Source organism: Lycorma delicatula, chromosome 7 (assembly GCF_047948215.1).
Source record: "Lycorma delicatula isolate Av1 chromosome 7, ASM4794821v1, whole genome shotgun sequence".
NCBI lineage: Eukaryota > Metazoa > Arthropoda > Insecta > Hemiptera > Fulgoridae > Lycorma > Lycorma delicatula.
In genome coordinates this window covers 105613325-105633632 of record NC_134461.1, presented here as the reverse complement: position 1 = coordinate 105633632, position 20308 = coordinate 105613325, and the positions used below count along the sequence as shown (strand labels likewise).

Here is a 20308-nt window from a genome sequence, read left to right as displayed (position 1 = left end):
ATATGGTTGGTACTAATAAGTGGGAAATAATATATTATATATGTAAAAACATTTCAAAATTGGCCTCTCAATAAAACAATAAACTAAAAATAATTTCCAAGTCCCAATCACTGGATAATGTTTAAGATACGAAGCTTCATAAATTAAAAAAAAAATCTTCCCAAAGCAGAAAGCATTCTTTTTTTTAAAGAATGCTAACATAATAAAATAACAATGAAAAAAAAATTACCAAGGATTTTACAGAAAGTAGAATAAAGAAAAATTTACATTAAACCAATGAAAATAGATCTTTCACATTATCGAACACAATTTGATAACAGTGTCATAATACACTATTAAAAAAATATATGTGTAGTAACACACTACATTATAAAACACACAAGGTGTGGTTCAAAAGTAAGGGCCAATGAGTTATAAATAGCAATTGGCAACAATGACTGGTTCATGTAAGCGCAATAATTTTAAGTGGTCTGTAGAGCATGTAACTGCCACATTGCCATTAGTTCATTGTTTTTGCATTTGCGTGACAGTGTGTTAAAATGAGTGTGGTAATAACAAATCCTGCCTGCTGTGAAGTTTGATTAGTGATCAAATTTCTAAATGCAAGAAAACATAGTGCTGCTGAAATTCACCATCAATTGTGTGAAACATATGAGCGCACTGCAATGAGTGAAAGGAGGCAATGGTATGAGTTTAAGGAAGGCTGTTCATGATGAACAGAGAAGTGGCAGGCCCAGTGTCCGGACTGATGTCGCTAAACTGTGAATGCAAAAGTAAGAGAAAATCATCGTATTACAATTAGCAATCTTTCTCAAGAATTTCCATAAGTTTCAAAGACAACATTGTGGAAAATCATGACTCACACTCTAGGCTATCGTAAACTGTGTGTAAGATGGATGCTGAAAATGTCGATAAGTGCTCACAGATTATCACAGAATGAATATGTATTTTTCTTGGCTGCTTTAACTATGAGGGAAACAAAGTTTTTTCCTGTTATCATCATTGGTAATGAAACATGGATTGAATGTCAATGCCGAGATGAACAATCCGTGCAGTGGTGTCTTTCCAGTTAATCTAAATCGAAAAAATTCAAACAAGCCCAGTCTCAAAAGAAAATCATGGCAACTGCATTCTGAGACCAGAAGGATGTGCTTTTGATTGATTTCGTGGAACATGGAACATCCATCACATCATAAGTCTACTGTGAAATGCTTACGAAACTGTGTTGTGCTGTTCAAAACCAGCGATGGAAAATGCTGAGATCAGGAACTGTTCTTCATCATGCTAACGCATGCCCACACATGGAAAACATGCACAACAGAAAAAATTCAAAATTCAAATGGGAGATTTTTAATCATTCCCGTACAGCCCTGATTTTGTGCCCAGTGACTACAATCTCTTTCTATATCTCAAAAACTAGCTTGCGTCTCTTAATGATTCAAGGAAAGTGAAGAGTTGAAAATTTCACAGTAAAAGTAAGTAAGCTATAAGCCCAGATGGTGGAATTTTATGCAGTGGGTTTGTAAAAGCTTGTTTCACAATATCAAAAGTGTTTGGAATAAAATGGTGATTGTGTAGAAAAATAAAGTAAATAATATTTCAGTATTAGAAACCATTATAAATTTTTCATTTTTTCAACTAACTGTTCTCATTTTGCTACCATTCAGCCCTTACTTCTGAACCACATCTCTTATTTTATTATAGTAAAAAATTCCAAAATTAGTAATAACTAAAAAAGACAAGATATCTTTGGGCTTTATTTTGGAGTACTACTATGAAAGGAAATACTGAGGTGAAATTCTTTGGAAACAAATAAAACATACCATAAATTATATTTCCTTTTAAATTATATACTTTTTGGTATTAATTAATGTATTTCTTCTGCTGGTAATGAACTATGTAGTTTCTTTGATGTTGTTATTTAAAATATTTAGAATGAATACAATATATAAAACAATATTTTACTGGACTTAACTGTTACAAAAAATTATTTTATTGCTTTTCATTCATCTAAGCTGATGAATGAAAATGAATTTGTGATTCATCAAATACTAAAGTTTCAATTGTTTCATATATTTAAAAAAATATTTTTATTAAACATTTTTTTTAAAGTTATTTAAAAAAAAAATTAAAAAGTATTATTACAGGGTTACAGTAAATACAAATTTCCTACTAAAAACTTAATTTTAAAATGTTACTTAAGAAAAACACAGTCAAAAAAAATAGTGATGCAGTAATCTATGAATGATTACAGAAAGAACTAGTTGTAAACCACATTTTCATACAACAAATAAAGATAGCTTCACCATTTGGGAGTTGTCAAAGAAGTACATAAGTGAAAGGAATGATTATTTTAGGAGCAATTATTCAAGCTGAAGATGTGACAAGAAATGGATTCAATCAAATGGCTGATTTGAATGCTTAAAAAAAGTTATCTCAAGGTTTTACAGCGGCCAGTGCTTTGACGCAGTTACAGATGTAGAACGGTAGAGCACACTGTAGCTGGTCAAAAATACAGTACATAGAACATACACATGGGTTATGTGTCAAGTTACTACTATCAAAATGTAAGTATTCTTTTAAATTTAACATACATACAGAGTGGTATTAAAGTTCCATACTTAATACTAGGGTGGTATTAAATATGGGGCTTCATATTTCAAACCTTGGAAATTGCTTTATATATCAAAACTGAAGGATATCTGGATGAAGATAGGATTCTAGGGGATGGAAACAAGTGTGGGTCTACAGACTTACAAAACTACTACTTCATGGTGTATTTGAAAATGTCAGCTATATTGAATCAAACTTTTTTTTAAATATGAAGGTGGATATGTGATACATGATTTTAATCATGTATAATTGTTTTACTAGAAAAACAATGGCAAAAACCATTTCTCAATAAATGCCTTTGTTTTTGAGTTATTAAACAATCAAAGCAACAAAAACAGAAAAAAACCTGGTAGTAATAAAATGAGGTAAAATGCCCCAAAGAAACTTTTTTATTTCATATTGCCTTCAGAATTACATTCAATAACAAACTTTAAACAGTTAATGTTGAAATTAATGGCCCAAACATTAATTTTAATATACCCTTCACCAATAGGTAACAACTTACCTTGTTTAGACATTGAATTCAAACATTAAAAAAATATATAATTTTTTTAATTTGCAAGTCACTGTTAATCACCATTAACTAATCTAACAATAAACAATGTCTAGTCTAATAGAGAAATAAAGTGATACATGAGATGCCTTCTTCAATAAGCAAAATACAATGCACCATAATATCAGGATATAAAGATCACAGACATGAAACCTATGTTCTTCACTACAAGTGACACATTCACTCTATTCATTTCACGAACTGGCTGGATAGTGAATATCATTACTCTTAAGATAAGGATTCTCAAACTGTGATACACAAAAGTTTCTCAAGGTGGTATGCAAATAGACACAACAAAAAAAAAATTATAATAAAAAAATACAAACATTTTATATTATATTATTATAATATAAAACATGCTACAGTGCACATATATTGACTTATCTGTCCCATGTGTGAACTGTACCACACATGTATGAACAAGTTTCTTAACGGCCACTATGAAAGGATTGCCATATTTTCCTCTTGCAGTTATGCAACTCGGTTGTGGTAGTCCTACAGACAGATGGATACAGTTGCTTCGTGTTTTACATACTCTGTGATAATCTGATTTGATAATATAGTTACGTTTCTTTTTCATTTGATAAAATTGAAGGGAATGATGGCCTACGTATCAAAAGGGACTTTTTTTCTTATATGTATATATATATACACACATACAATTACTTACATACTTTGCTTAATTAATTTAGTTTAGTCGATGTAAAATATAAATTAACATGAATAAGTGGCTAATAAAGTAATACAGAAAAAATATCATTTATGAGTAAAAACTATACCATTGAGCTCTACTTTAGAATCAGAATTTGTAGTGAGTCAATATTAGATCCTACTAAAATGTGAAAAATTGTAAAAAAAAAATGATTCTGAGTGCATTATTGTGAGATTTACTGATGTCAACGTTGTAAACAACTGGCCACGACCTCAATGTGTAATCTGTTTTAAAATTCTTTCAAACCAAAGCATGAAATCTTCATCATTGAAAACATAGTACAAATCTCCAACATTAAGAGAACTAATCTAAGGATTATTTTGTTAAAAACTGTCAGAGATAAAATGCGCAAAGAGAATTATGCTGTTTTTCACAGACAGTACTGAAAGAGAAGTACAAAAAGCAGTTAAGCATGACTTTCTTACTGAGCTTAAGAATAGAAAATGTGGAAAAGCTCATACAATCGGTAAACAGCTGTTGTTACCTGCTATAAAAAATATGATGACTTGTATGTTAAGTGAAATATGAGCTAAACAGATAGGTACGATACCACTGTCAAATTATAATGAGCACCGAAAAATAGAAACACAGCATTAAATGTTAAAGCGAACTTAATAGCACAAGTCGAAAACAGTGATTTTTTGGCCATACAATTATATGACAGCAAAGTCATGAAAAAACTATGCTTACCTTATGATTTACGTGTGGCAAGTATTTTTAAAAGTACAATTAAAGAGGATTATTTATTTTGTGATGAGTTATCAACATGAACTACTACCGATGAAATATTCAAAAGTTTATATTGTTTGCTCACAAAGGAATTTTGTGTATGCATGTGAATTTGTGTTGCATTTTTATCCTTGAATTGTGAAATATATTACTACTTTAGACTGATTGAAGATAATCATGTTAAAATAAAATTCATTCTCAGTTTAAGCTTGCACTGGTCACAGTACAAGGACAAATTCTTACAGTACTGATTTCTTTAAATCATTGTACTGTCTTGGCCATAGTTGATTTACTTAATGGTTTACTGTTTTGAAGTCTATTATTATATAAATCATATATCTCTTATGAAGGATATACTGTATCACTGAACCCAAACATCAACAGTCATTCTTTCAGTTTTACTTAAAGAGGGCACTACAATTTAATACAACTAAATTAATATATTAAGATAATAAAATTTGCATTAGAGAACAAGTATTTGATCCCCTAAAAATTAATTCTCCAGTCATTAATTAGTAATTATGATTATTGTTATTGGCTATTTAATATTGTGAAAGGCTGTATTGTGATTAGTTTGGGGCATTAATTACAACAATAGACGTTTAAAATTTGTTATTGAATGTAATTATGAAGATAATACAAAATAAAAAAGTTGCTGGGGGTGCTGCTCTAACTTGTTTTATTGCTACCATGATTATTCTACTTTGGCAACTTTGATTGCTTGAAACTGAAAAAAAAGACTTTATCAAGAAATGGTTTTTGTCATAGTTTTTCTCTTAAATTTTACATTGAAATCATGTATGATAAGTTAAAAAAAAAAGTTATTAAAAAAAAAGGTTTTTCAATACGGTGTACAAAAATTTCAAACACACCATCAAGTAGTAATTTTGTAGCTATGTAAATCTGCACTTATTTCGACCTTCTAATATGCTTCAGTTTTGAAATATTTCCATACTTCAATATCATCATTAATACAGCTATACATTTTCTGCATCCTAAGCAACAAATGTAGTATTATAACATTTTTATATATTTATATAGTTTTCAGACTATAAACAATTAAAGTAACCTGTTTCAGAACAATATCCAACATCAGTACACAGCAGGATAATTTCAATTCAACTTCATCATATCTCATACCAGATTTAGTTGTCCTAGCTTCATCATCAGAAAGGCCTGAATTACCACCTGTTTCATCCTCAATGACAGGAGCTGTAAGAAAACAAAAAAAATATATAATAAAAAATATGTAAAGCTTTTTAAAATTTGATTTGTAAGAAACAAATTTTCAGTTATTCTGAATACACAAATTTTAAGTTCAGTTTTATTTTTTAAATTGTAATTTAATAACTATATTGATCAGGATGGTTGGAGTCAATTTAGTGTCTAATTCTGACAATTATATTATATGAAATTGTAAAAAACATAATTCTGGAAATGGCCAGGAAATATTTTATTAACCTATTCATACACAGACAATATTAGTTCCTATGATCCCCCACTTATAACATGACCTATTTTAAATAGTAATATAATAATACAACAGAAATGATTTTTTAAAACGTGCATCAGTAGTATCCATCATATTCTAAAGTATATTATTTTTATTTACATAGAATATATTATTTTTCTTATCAGAAAATTAGGAATTTTAAGAATGAAAATACATTTCAGTATGGTTATTAGAAATAGAAATATATTACTTTATTTTCACAGTTTCTAATGAGATTATTTTATAACATGAGAAAGATGTGATATAATAACAATAAATTATGTCTGGTTATTTAAAATATTCATCATCTATTTAATTTTGTATACACAAACGGTGACTTGTACATTACAGGAGAATAAAATGTTCCTGTAATGGAGCTATTTATTTTCAGCTGTACATATAGCAATTTTTAATAGCAGAAATTGTTAGCTATATGAGCGCACACATATTATTTTTTTTCTGTTTTGTCTGTCGCCAAATGGCTCCGATGGCACTTGGGACCTTAAAACCTTGTGGTACCCCTGAAAAGGGCTGTTTGAGTGATGATCCTGTAAAAGGCCATTTGTTTTTTTGCAAGGTAGCCCTGAGAAGGGCTACCTTGCAAACTGATGGCTTACTGATGGGCTCACCGGCCAGGGCGCTTGAAGCCTGGCAAGCTGGGACGGGAAGGTAATGTTCGTGCACAGCAACTTCTTTGATGGGCTGGACTGACCTGCTGCTCCGGCGTGGATATTGGCATGCGCTGAGAGGTTCCATGTTGGGCCGGCCAGGAAACGTTTTCTTTCTTCTTCCATCTTCTTCAGCAATGAAATGAAAATTTGTTCTGTTGTTTGCTCTTTTATAGGCGCCTGCGAGTGCTGGCAGAACTGTGCAGTCAGCTAGTATGGTGGGTAATTGTGCTGTGCAGGTGCATGGGTATACTGTACTCCTGCTGACATATGAATGGCTAGCGTTGCTTCACCGATATGAAGATCGGCATGCACCTGGTAAAAACTCCCCCCTGAAACACAGGGGGGGGGGGGGGCATATGGGTCTAGATCTGATGGGTCTCACTATAGTTCCATTGTCAGGGCATGGTGTGCAGTTTTGACCCTGGAGACATGTACCTTTAGCCAGGTGCCTTTCTGGTCGATTTCATAAAATTGCCCTGTACATTGAATAAAAGGGTATGGGCCTTCCCATGGAGCCTCGAATCGACCATCACGAGCAGGACTGGTGTGCTGCCTGACGAACACTGGGTCATCCACCTCACATGTCGGTTGCTTTTCTCTGTTGCCTACTAACTACCTTTGACAGTAGACCTCCTGGTGTGATGCTGCCTTCTCATCTCTTTCCTCAACAGGTTGAGGCGATTCCCTTACTTTTGGGTGCTGCCAGTGACTGGGTCTCTTTAACTGTTTCCTAATGAGCAGTTGGTTTGGTGGCATGCCGGTTACGACATGAGCCCAATTTCTTAATGTGAACAGCACTTGCAGCACTCTCTTATCCCAGGTTAGATGTTGGACATCCTCCTTAAAGGCTATCCTGTGTCTTCTTCGTCTCCTCATTAAGATGCTCCAAGGGATTCACTCGTGGAGGGTATGAAGGTGTAGTTCAGTGTGCAATGTGTCGTTGGTGGCATAACCTCTTGCACTTCCATCTAGTGAACACAATCCCGTTATCTGTCAAAAGGGCCGCAGAATAGCCCTAGTGGCAAAACAATTCCTCCTCCAAACAGCTGAAGATTGTGTCTGTGTCAGCTCGAAGAATGGGCCTACCACTGCACAGCGAGAAAACAGGTCAGTCGCCACCACTACAAAATGTACATTTATGATTTATATGTAAAGATTGTGACATTTTATCTCAGGCTTGTTCAGGTCACGTCTGAAAGGTATACAAAAGGTTTGTAACAGGACATTGTACTGTACAAGTTCCATTGCGGTATTACAAAGGGTGGTAGTTATATTAATTAATCGGGTTTTTCTGTGTAAAATTCCAGGAGACTGGGGCCAAACAATGATGTGTCAAAACTGCCCAAATAGGTTCATCAAACTCTATAGCACATTTTAAAAGATTTAAGTACAAGTCTGAAGAGGGGCGTGGTTAAAGATAAATTTTACCTGTCCTAGCCCCACTGGTAAATTCAGTAGTCATAACTTTCAATTTAAAATTACACTACTGTACCATAGAATTAGTTAACAAACAGTATTGCGTTAAAGTGATTGATCGGATACCCAGCAGCCAAATACAGTATAGTAATACTGTAGTCGCATCAGTGGATGCGTTTTTATTTTAGTGTTTCTTTCTAAAAAAAATTGCAGTGTATTTTTAAAAAAGTGTACTCTATTAACTCCGGTTCATTTGTAATGGACGATGTCGGGCTCAAAAGGAAACAGCTGTCTGTGAGTGATAAAATCCAAATTATCCAAGAACTGGAATGAGGCCTATCAAATTCAGATGTTTGTAAAAAACATGGACTTTCTTCATCCTGTGTTTTTACCACCTAATACCACAGCAAAACTGCAGCCGATGGATCAGGGGGGTTTTAAAGTTCATTACAGGCAGTTAATACTCTTAAAAATTATTATTATTAGAACATGGACGAAAAAAAAATGAAGCAAGCTTGGTGTAATATATCACAAGCTACAATTTAAAACAGTTTTAAAAAATCCATTCTCATTCCATGCCATATTTAGATGAAAGATTACCATGATGAAGACGATATAATACTCTCAGAATGGATTCAAACTCTTAACTTAACAAAAAAGAGGCCTTTCAATAATACTCAATAGATTACTACACAACAGCCGATGATGACGTACATACTACAGAAATTCCGACTGATGAAGACATTATTATTGGGGTAACTCATAGTTGTACAGATGAAAGAGAAACTGAAACTGAAAACAAAGATGAATCTACTACTCTCCCAGTCGTATCAATGACTAATGCCAAAGAATGTTTTAAAAAATTAGTTAGACTAATAATGTAAGTGATGAATTTGTGGAGTACTTGAATAAACTACACAACTGTTTTCATGAATACAGGCAAAAGATTATTAAAGAAACAAAAATAAATGATTATTTTAAAGATTAGTTTGTATGCGCAATTAAGTTTTGACGTATTCTGTTAGAATGAAGAAAAAATAGATTTGAATAATTTTTTAGATTTAATAAATACAATTTGTACATAAAAACATATAACGTAAAAATTTCTGTGTGGTGTTCATTTGTTACTTTCCTCGATGATTTTGGTAAGGTTTACTGTACACTTATTATCTTTTTTTTTAATAGTTCATTCAACACTAACAGTTTTGGTTAAAAGCAAAACGTATTAGCATCTAAATATTGTATTACACCTAAATTTTATTTGTTAGTCTATAATACAAAACACATCGATATTTTATTTTATAACAGCTTCTTTTTAGATGTACAGCATATTTTTTTACAGTATGTTTGTGTATTTTAGTTTACAGTATATTTTTATAATGGATAATGATGGAGTAAAAATTTACAGTTACGAGGTGGAAATTCAGAAGTACCAAGCACTCAGCTGTAACAAGCATATTTGATTGGCCCCTTGAAACTCGTTGTAACTAAGTTTTACTGTACTTGCATTTAACAAGTAAAATGATATATAACTTATTGTGAAATGTTATAATTTTGAAAAATTTAAATTATAAAAATTTAAAAAATGTTTAATGATAAAGAATTTTATATCCTAATTCAAAAAATTAATTTATTTTCATCATTAAATTCATTTCTGAATTTAATGTAAAATTATTGAAATCAAAGTTTTGATAAAAACTTTTATGTCCCATTTGGCAAAATTATGTATTTTTAAGGTGGAGGATACATAATTATAAGAATATAAGATAAAATAATCAAATTTTTAATAAAGAATTTTATACCCTAATTTAAAAAATTAATGCTGAATTTACGTAAGATAACTAAAATAATCAAAGTTAAATTGCTATAAAATGAAATGGCCTCATTACTAAAAATTATGTTGTTTAATATATTAGGATCTGTACAATATATAATTTTGCAGAACTCAATTCTTCGATTGTAGTTATTTTTATTAAGTTCTTGTACTGGGAGAATTTTGAAAGGATTGAAATTTTCACTATTAATGTTCAAATCACTGAAATTAGGTTACTGTCCCATGCTGCTGTCATGAAATTATCATGTCATGTTCCCATGCTGCTGTTTGAGTCAAGAAATGAGGATTCTCAATAAATTCTTGAATAATCTCTAATGATTTGTTGCAGATTTTTGTGCCTCCCAAGTTTTCCCCTATTATTATTAATGCTCCCTGTTTCTTCAAATAATTTGATGGTTATTGACACTATACCTTTTGAAAATAGGGTTACAATAATTAGTTCACAAAATTTATTACACAACGTAATTCTATCTCTAAAGCCCCTCAGCATTAAAGGTGTGACCCTCTTCTGTTCATTAAGTGACATTTTTGTTAACAATGTTAACAGGTAGCACAGAAAAAGTTATTTCAGTTAAAGAAATTAAAAAAGATGTAAATAACAAAAGTGACTTACATATGCAGTAAAGGTAGACAGAATTAATCAGCCAACTGACCACAATAAATTCTCATAAGAAATTAAGTGTAGTAATGAAACAGTCTAAGTGGAATATTACACAACAATGAAGTCAGCTTCATTTTTGCAACAATACTAAGGGACCATCAACGATCAATGATCAGCATAATCAGGTATTTACTCATTAAATTGGAACAAAAACAATTTTTTTAATTTTAAAAAATCTAAATTTAACCTTTAAAATAAATTAAAAAAAAAAATAATTAAATTTTAATTTGATTCAGTTTAATTTCCTTTTATTATTTGAACCTACTAAAATTTAGTATTTTAAAAATCCAAAGTATCCTGCTGCCACCATTTTGGGGACAGACATCATACAAACTATTTATACCATTTTTCTTGTCTTGAAAAGAACTTTAAAATGATGAGAACTTATCACATGACAGGTGTTACCATTTAAAACATTTGAAGTATGATCCCTGGGTCAAACCCCCAAGAACGGGTTGAAATTCCATTTCTTGTCAGCAGGTAAAGTAATAGACTGACACTTTATCCTGAAAGTTAGAATATTCTATCTGGAACGATTTTAAAGTTGTTGAGCGGGTTTCAAAAAAAAAAAAAATTATTAAGGAACTTAAGGAAGTTAAAATTTTTTGTTAAAACAGTATGTTAAACTATGAACTAAAATTTTTTAAATATTTAAACATATATTACCTTTTCTATATAAAATACATTACTTAAAATATACAAGCAAAAAAACGTCTACTTACAAATGCTGCTTCTGCGTCCAGATTTCTTATCTGCTTCGGCATGAGTTGTTTCAGTTTGCTTTAAACTATTAATACCTTCCTCAAAGAATGAAAATAGAAGATGTAATGGAATAACAATCTCCAGAGCAGTTAGAACCTATAAAGAATACATGTGAAAAATTATTAAAACATAAATTTCATAAATAAAATTATTACTGAAGTGTAACTGCAGTAACTGGAAATCATGCGGTGATTAAAAATGGAATATGTTAAGAAAGCCCACAAAAAAAAAAATTATATTGAAAGTAGACAAACTATTTTTATACAACTTTTAGTGATATTGTCTGCAACAGTCATTAGCCACTAAACCATCTAATGTATAAATTACTTCACAACATTTATAACTTCTGATAACACGATTCTTTTTTCTATAAAAGTTCAGTTGTTAAGTGAAGAGTGATGCTTTTTCTACTGAAGAATTCCTTATCCTCTCAAGAAAAAAAATAACTGTAAGTAATATTAATATTAACATAAATTATATGGGTAATAAATATGTTGAACACTTAAAATATTCAATATTAATTCCCGCTTTCTTGTTAATTATGACCTTAGAACTTTTCACATCTGATGTTTCAGCATCATTTATAGAATTTAAGTTTGCTATAACATGTAGTGCATGATTATACTCTGATTAATATTTATGTTTTCTTGATTTGCCAGACAATATTTTATTTTGTTACCTGCCCCAACTGAAAAGGATTATACTTAAGAAAAATTACTTTGCTTAGTACAAACTCTCATTCTTTTAGTATTTACCCCAGTATTTTCCAGATTGAAATTAAATATTCCTTTATTGAATTCAGAGATCATTTAATTTTTTGCATTCCATTGATTTCCCTTCTAAACTTGTCTGGTAATTTTAGTCAGGAAATTTTTCAGATTTTTTATGATGTACAGTAAGGTGAGTGCAGTAAGCATATACAGCATGATGAAACAAGAACGGTGAGAAATAGAATGTGCAAAAATCATGTTGAACTGTAAATTCAGCTAGATGCTCTTGTACTTCAAGGATTATAGAAAACTTACGAGGCAATTATTGTAATTTTCAGAGAAATATTAATTAGAACAAATAAATTATGTGTAAATTCCTACACAAATAATGCACATGCCTCTTTACCCTATATAAATAATGCACATCATAAAATTCACTTTAATTTCGAGTTGAATCGATATATGACAGCAGACTAGTGCTGTGACAGATTATAAAGTGGCATTATAATCAATGTCATAGAATTATTAATCATTCTCCACTGCAGTTGTCAATCAAACATGTATCCTGAAGGATTGAAAAAATGAGATGTTATTCATTTCACTGCTGCCTATGATTGACTTATTTCAAAAAAAGGCATAATCACTTACTGAAGTGATCATGATCACTTCAGTAAACGATTAAGTTATCTAATTAATAATTTAACATACATTTCATTAATAAAACGTAATAAAAATATCTAGATACAAATACATAAATAAATGAAAATCGTAAGACTATATTACATAAAAAAAAAAAAAAAAAAACATTTATACCTGAAGCCAACTTAAAGCTTGTTCTTGAACCTTTGGTGTGGTCTGCTTAAATCGAATGGAGACAAATTGATACAACTTTTTAGCATCAAATCCCAGTGGACTCATATCAGGATCTAGAATTTTACTGAAATAAATATTAAGACATGCAATTTGATAATGAATTTATAATCAAGATTTTGAAAATATCTTCAAAAATAAATTAGAAAATTCAATTCAAAATATTAAATTTACAAAATGATGATATAATTAATGAACAGAATTAAAAAAATTAAATATACATAAATTTATAATATTTTACTAATTTTCCAACAGTAATAATTTGCATTAATGAATAAATATCAAATAAAAATAAAATGGATGATGGATGTATATAAAGAACAATATGGTAATAATTTCTGAAGGTGACTATGACTCACAGAATTACAATTTAATTAAGATTACGACTGTTAATAATTTATACCACGTAAACATTTTTTCAATATAGCACTCTCAATATTCATGAACTGCTATAGTTAGGATTTGATCTGTTAAAATCATGTAAGTTAATACATAAATAAAATAAATAAACATTTTATTCAAATCATAACATAATTTTACAATAAACAGAATTTATCTGGAATGGATAGATTTTTTACTCTCTAGGTAACAAAAAGGAACTGCTCCATCATTAGCCTTGAAGGATCATGGAAAAATATCTTGATTATATTAGTATTATAAAGTATAAAATAAGGCATAAAAAAGGATATTAGATACAAGAAATATTTCAGAACGATTTTATAACTTATCAAGGTCTAATGTAAGAACAAAAAAAAAATTGTTTTCAAATCCCATTACCTTGTTTTTAACTTAATATGTAAATGATAATTTACTGCAGCAACCCGTAATAATATTCTGATAAAAATGTAACTCAATGTTTATGATAGAACGTTCAGAGGGATTTTTAAAGTCCTTCCAATTTTGCAGTCAATTTTCGAATGTACTATACAAGAGACGTGTTATTCATTCAGATATGCTACAAATAAATACCTGTTCTAGAAACAGGGGTTTTCACAATTATAAATGCTTATGGGCATTACAATACTGACATATACAACCAGCAATGAAGGATTATCTTTGGAGTAAAAAATGCTGTCCCATTATTTTGTTTTAATCCATCTAGACTTACTCTATTTTAAAAAGTTATAGTATGAGGCGTATTTTTAAAGTAAGTTAAAGATGGCGTTTGCGCAGCTCAGTTATTTCAATCAACAGTCAGCTATTGGCAACAATAGTTTAGTCATTTTGCTTAGTTGTTTACATTCATCCATTTATTATGAGTCATACAGTTCATGATATTGCCAAGTCTGAAGTATGAGAATTGGATTTTGTTGGAAAAAAAAACAATTCTGCAGCTGAAATTCACAAGCACATTTGAGATGTTTACAAGCTGAACATTATAAGTGACACTAAAGTAAGACAATTCGTTTCAAGAAGTGCAGATGAATGTTCATGATGAAAAATGTAGCAGCCAACCATCGGCGGTATTCTGAAAAATTGGAGAAAACCAGCACTTGACCCAGTCATAATTATCTTTGATGTTTTACAATCTTTGATTTATAAAGTTTTGTCTGCATACACACACACACACACACCGAGAGAGGGAGGGAGATGGAGGGAGAGAGAGAGACTAGCTGCAGCACATCAGTATAAAACTGAAGGTGATGTTTGATCGCAATTATACTGGAGATGAAACTTGCATTTATTTGAACATCAAGAGCATCAATGTGATGGAAGCATTTATCGTCTTCTAGACTGAAGACATTCAAACAAGAATATTCAGTAAAGAAAATTATGGCTACTGTTTTTTGGGACAAAAAGGGTGTCTTGATATTCAAATTACACCACAGAATTACTGTGAATGTCAATATGTATTGCAAAAATCTTACAAGAGATAAAAAGCAAACAATTTAGATGCTATCTCTTGGGATCTTGTTTTCCTATGACAATATCTAGTCACACATGACAAATCAGACACTGAAACGATTAGAAAAATTTTCTTGGAAGATCTTCAATCATTCACACTACAGTCCTGACTTAGCTCCCAGCAATCATTTTCTTTTTCTTCGCCTTAAACAGTGCTTGCATCAAAAAAGTTTGATATGACAATGAACTGAAAAATGATGTTTTTACATGGTTTGTCACTGGCCACAGAAAAAAGAGGGAATGAAGCCAGTGAAATGCTATGAAAAATGTGTTGTAATTGAAGATAGCTATGTAGAAATGTAGTTTTTATGTGTAAGTAATAAAGTTTGTTAATATTTTTCATTTTATTTCAAAAGACTACATAAAACTTCATGGAACTACAAATAAATCTTCAGAGAATATTTCACATTTAAAAAAATGTAAAAATTCCAACTGAAAGAGTAAAATAAAATTAAAATTCTCTTTAATCTGACATGCTTTTACTTACAATAATACAGTGAACAAAAAATAATAAAATATTGAATACACATTATTATAACTAAACTAATATTTACTACAGTTTATAAGCAACTATAAAATAAAAATAATCATAAAAAAACTATTCAAAACTAACCACATTTAACTCACATGCTGACATAGCAGAGCATGATCAAAATATCTTGCAACACTTCAGGGCAGTTAAAACACAGTAGCTAAATTAACATATAAAATAAATAGAAAATTAACACAAACATTCCATGCGCAAATAAGACAAAACTGTAAGTGTAAGAAATTATTTTCACATAAAATAATCAGACATTTTTACATCTTATTGATTTATAAACCTGAACGTAATATTTTCTAACAGACTTGTTCAACTATATCTTTCAAAATATAAAATTACCTACATGATATATTCATTTTTTAAAGTAATATAGACAGATATCTTGATTAAACTAATACTAACTCATCAAGATGGGACAGTCAAAACCTGGTATTTCTCACTATTGAGTGATATACCTAGGCATTATTAAGTGAGAATCACATTTTTTTTTTTTAATAATATTATAAATATTAGACAATAACATGCTCTTTGAAAGTGTGGGATTTATGTTGTTATTCAAAAATATAAAAAAAATATTCATGGGTTACTCAGTAATATAAACCACATTCTCATTATTTTTATTATTGTTGCCTTACTACACAAATTGCTAATAGAAACAACAATGAAATAAAAATTCAACTTTTAAGGATGTTATAAGGCTGTAGTTTTAAAGGTTTGTTTTATTCAATTTTTAAGGCTCTCTTGTAACTGCAACAAAAAGATTAAAAATTTTACATACAATTTTACATATGAATTATATTTCATCCTTTGATATATATTTTCACCATTTTTTAGATGTATGTTTAGATGTAATGAAATTCACTTGCAGGCAAAATTCCAGCCAAGTGAAGGAATTAATGTTACAGTGGTTGCCGGCATAATTTTTTTTTTGTGTAACCTCCAGGACCACCATTAAGTATTGCTTCAGAGGATGAGATTAATGATTTGTAGCGTGCGTAAAAATGCCATGCCTGACTGGGATTCGAACCTGGGACCTTCCGATGAAAGGCTGAGATGCTACCACTCATGCCACAGAGGCTGGCACATTAATATTTTACCGGCTTTTATGATCACATATATTAATTTTGCTGTTTATTACATTCAAAGATTAAATTAAAGTTTGAAATTTTTTATTTTTATTGCAGTAGGAGGTATGTTTGTTTATACAGTATAAGAAAGAATACGTAGGGCATATTATATATTAGGCACAAAATAATAAATAGTCCCTTTTTCCCAGATGATAAGAAATTCTTGCATGTAACACAACGTTGTTATGACTTCACTGTACCATCATGTTTGAAAGAGAGAGACATCGTCTGTTCAATACTCTCCTTCTCGTTATGCTGTAGTGTACGTACACTGTATACTTAGGACATCCAACTGGAATTCGTCAGTCATTTAGTCCAGCAATCCAATCATACATTGCAACACATACCGTAGTCTGTATTTTGTACTTACATATTGTTCTGTTTATTTTTAAAAATATTTTATACTGCATTAAAATGGCCAGTCAAAAGAAAAGAAATGATTTAAGTTTAGCAGATAAAGTTAAAATTTTGGAGTGATTCGAGGAATTGAATTTAAAAATGTAAACCCAAAGAGAAGCAGCAGTCAAATTAGGAATTCCACAATCAACATTAAGTGGTATATTAAAAAATCGAATTAAGTTTGAAAACTTTGCTGTTACTGACTGGAAAAGAAGGTGCAGAGGTAAAAGTCATACAGTCAATGAAGTTACTGATTTGGTTTAAACACACCAGGTCTATAAATGCCCCTACTAATAGCATCCTGTTGCAGAAAGCATATGATTTAGTACAAAAAATTGGTGAGCAATTTACTGCGATGGAGAGGTGGTTAACTAGATGGAAATATCAGATGAAATAATCTATAAAAAACTACATAGAAAAAACAAGACTAACGTTAATTCTAAAGACTGGGCAGGAACAATCTGAAAATCTATACTGAAAATGTACACACCAAAAAACATCTACAACATAGACAAGATGAAACTTTACTACAAGCAACGCCAAATCAGTGCATGGTTTTCAATAAATGAACAGCTTCTGTCAGTAAAAAAATGAAAACTATAATTACAGTAGCTCTTACTTATAATATAATTGAATCAGATAAACTGACACCATTAGTGATCGGCACAAGCAAAAATCTAGATGTTTTAAAGTTGTAAAACATCTGCCCGTTAAATACATGAACGATTCATCAAATGCATGGATGACTGGGTCAATATTTAAAGGTTACTTGTGTGAATGGGTTGCACAGCTTTGTAAGACAAATAAAAAAATTGCTTTAGTTTTTGAAAACTGCATGGCACACCCAAATTTTTTTCTAGACAACATTAATCTTGTGTCCTTACCACTGAATACCACTCGATCACACAACCGCTTGACCAAGGAATTATTAAAATCTTCAAAACATATTATCAATCTCATTTGAGGAAAAAGATTATTGACATGATAGAGAGCGGTGAAGGAACGTGTACCAAGATTGCAAAGAAGATCATGATTTTAGATGTTTTGCACATGACAACAAAAGCTTGGAGTATGATTTTGAAAGAATTGGTTAATTGTTTAAAAGAAACTGGAAAAAGTGTTCCACAAGAAATGGAACAATTTGTCGAACTTGAAAGGCCTGCAGCTATTGAAGAAGAACAGCTCAGTGCATGAGAAGAAATTGACAACGATTTACCCATTGCAGAAATCGTGTAATCTGTTGATACAGATTTTCAAGATGAAGACAATGATGATGATGATGAAGAGGAAGAGCTAGACAGAGAACCATTAAGTAAAAGGAAGGTCTGGGAATCCGAATACTATCTGAAGAGCTTTGGGGGAATGTGGTGGTGGTGAAAAAGAATATAGACATTTGTACAACTTGGAAATTATTTTAAAATAAAACATACAAAAATAAATGAATTTTTTAAAACCTCATAAATTAGTAAAAAAAAATGTAATAAACTCTTACATTTAAAAAAATATACCAACCATAATTTAATTGTTAATTAGCCTCATTGTTAAATCGAAAAACTAATATGTACATACTGTAATAGTCTATATAATCCTTTATTTTAAGTTATGTACCGTATTTTTTAATTTAAGTTAATATGTAGTTATTGTTTCATATTGAAATAAAAATTAAAAAAGTGTGGATCTTACATGAATGTAGCCTAATCCCATTTGTCAACCAAACAATTGCAGATTCTATTTTCAGATAATACAATTGCTGCTTATTACGATCAAAATCATTAATTTTTACATGATCCTAATAACCGGCAGCCACTGTATTTCAAAAAGTTTTGAACTCATCTTTGAAAGGAATCCCATGTATTCATGTATGCTTCTTTCTGTTGACTTTAGAATGATAGCTAGTATAAATTTGTACATTTTTTTCCAAATATGATAATTATGAAGAGCAGACAAATTTAATATACCTCAGATCTGATGCATGTGACATCAGTACTGTATTATAGTAACTACTAATAACATGGTCTTTGATGTAGCGTCTACAAAACCTTTAATGTAGTCATGATAAATCATTTTGCAAAAGCACTGATTTTTTTTTAAAGCTGCTTAATAGTGTTTGTTAAGCATCAGACAGTAAGTTAAAAAGTGTAGTGAGCATATAACTGGTTACTGTAGAGCTGTATTCAGTTAAGGAATTTTTTGTAACTCAATTAAAAGAAATGTTTGAATATAAAATGTAATTTGAATAACTGACAACAACAGTCTTATTTTATGGATTATAAAGATTTATCGAGTGTTGCATTTAAACATGTCTTACTTTACAGATAATAAAAATGATTACCTATCATTTGATAATTCAAAAACTATATTATACAGATAATTCATTATATAAATTATTTCCTGTATACCCTACAGAAAGAAAAAGAAAATAGTAATGAACAAATGTGAAGAAAAGTTTCTGGTTTTGAGCAATTAACCCAAACCAAAAAAGTAATGCCTTGAGTACTAAATTGTGAAATTTTGATGTCACTTTGTAAGAAGCTAATTGAATTAAGAAATAATTGGTGATTCCACTAGCAAGACAGGAGCAAATTTATAGAAAAAAGTAAAGAGGTGTGCTACAGTAATAGATCTTGAAAGTTCACAAGTGAAGTTGAACAAGCTTATGGAAATTCTTAAAAATAACAGCATAGATTGGAAGGAAGGAAGAGGCATAAAGAATCTACATATGAATCAGAAAGTATGAGTACAAATTAGAAATGATATGTTTGAGAAATATAGACTGAGTAGAGGAGTACAACAGGGATGTTGTTTCTTGTTACCATGGTTCAATGTCTACCATGAAAAAACTGTTACTGAATGTTTGGGTGGAAAAAAGAGAGTTCAACTGGGGGAAGAAAAATCCAATGGAATGCCTGAAGGCAAGAAGTGTGAAAGATATGGAATGAAATAAAACAAAAAAAAACAGGATTTTAAGAAATACAAGTTTGTGGATGCAAATAAGAGAGCAACAGATAGAACAAATAAAGCATTTCAAAGAGCTGAGCAAAAAAAACTTAATGAAGACTTATTTGTAGTTAAGACAAGAATTATAGTGATAAAGCAAACTTGCTATTAATGAAGTACTGTTATGTAGCCATTTTTATACTGATCTGAAGAAGAGGTTTGCAACACTGTTTATCTGGAAGATGTCACTGTATGAATAGTCCAGTCAATAGGGATTTTTTTTTGGTAGAAAAATTAGTAGAGTTTAGGGAAGTAAAAGGGGTTGTACATTAGGGTAAGTATAACTTGTTTATATGCGACTGGACACAATTTT

The 20308-nt window shown here is 30.5% G+C and overlaps 1 protein-coding gene across 1 annotated transcript in view; it reads right to left on the bottom strand.

Moving 5' to 3' along the window:
- Positions 1-20308, bottom strand: part of unc79 (UNC-79 domain-containing protein) — a 183383-nt gene that overhangs the window by 120344 nt on the left and 42731 nt on the right. The window contains exons 12-14 of the mRNA XM_075372061.1: positions 12967-13090; positions 11404-11539; positions 5677-5819 (exon numbers count right to left, since the gene is read on the bottom strand). Of these exons, the coding sequence (XP_075228176.1) occupies positions 5677-5819; positions 11404-11539; positions 12967-13090 (403 nt within the window). The remainder of the gene's footprint in view (positions 1-5676; positions 5820-11403; positions 11540-12966; positions 13091-20308) is intronic.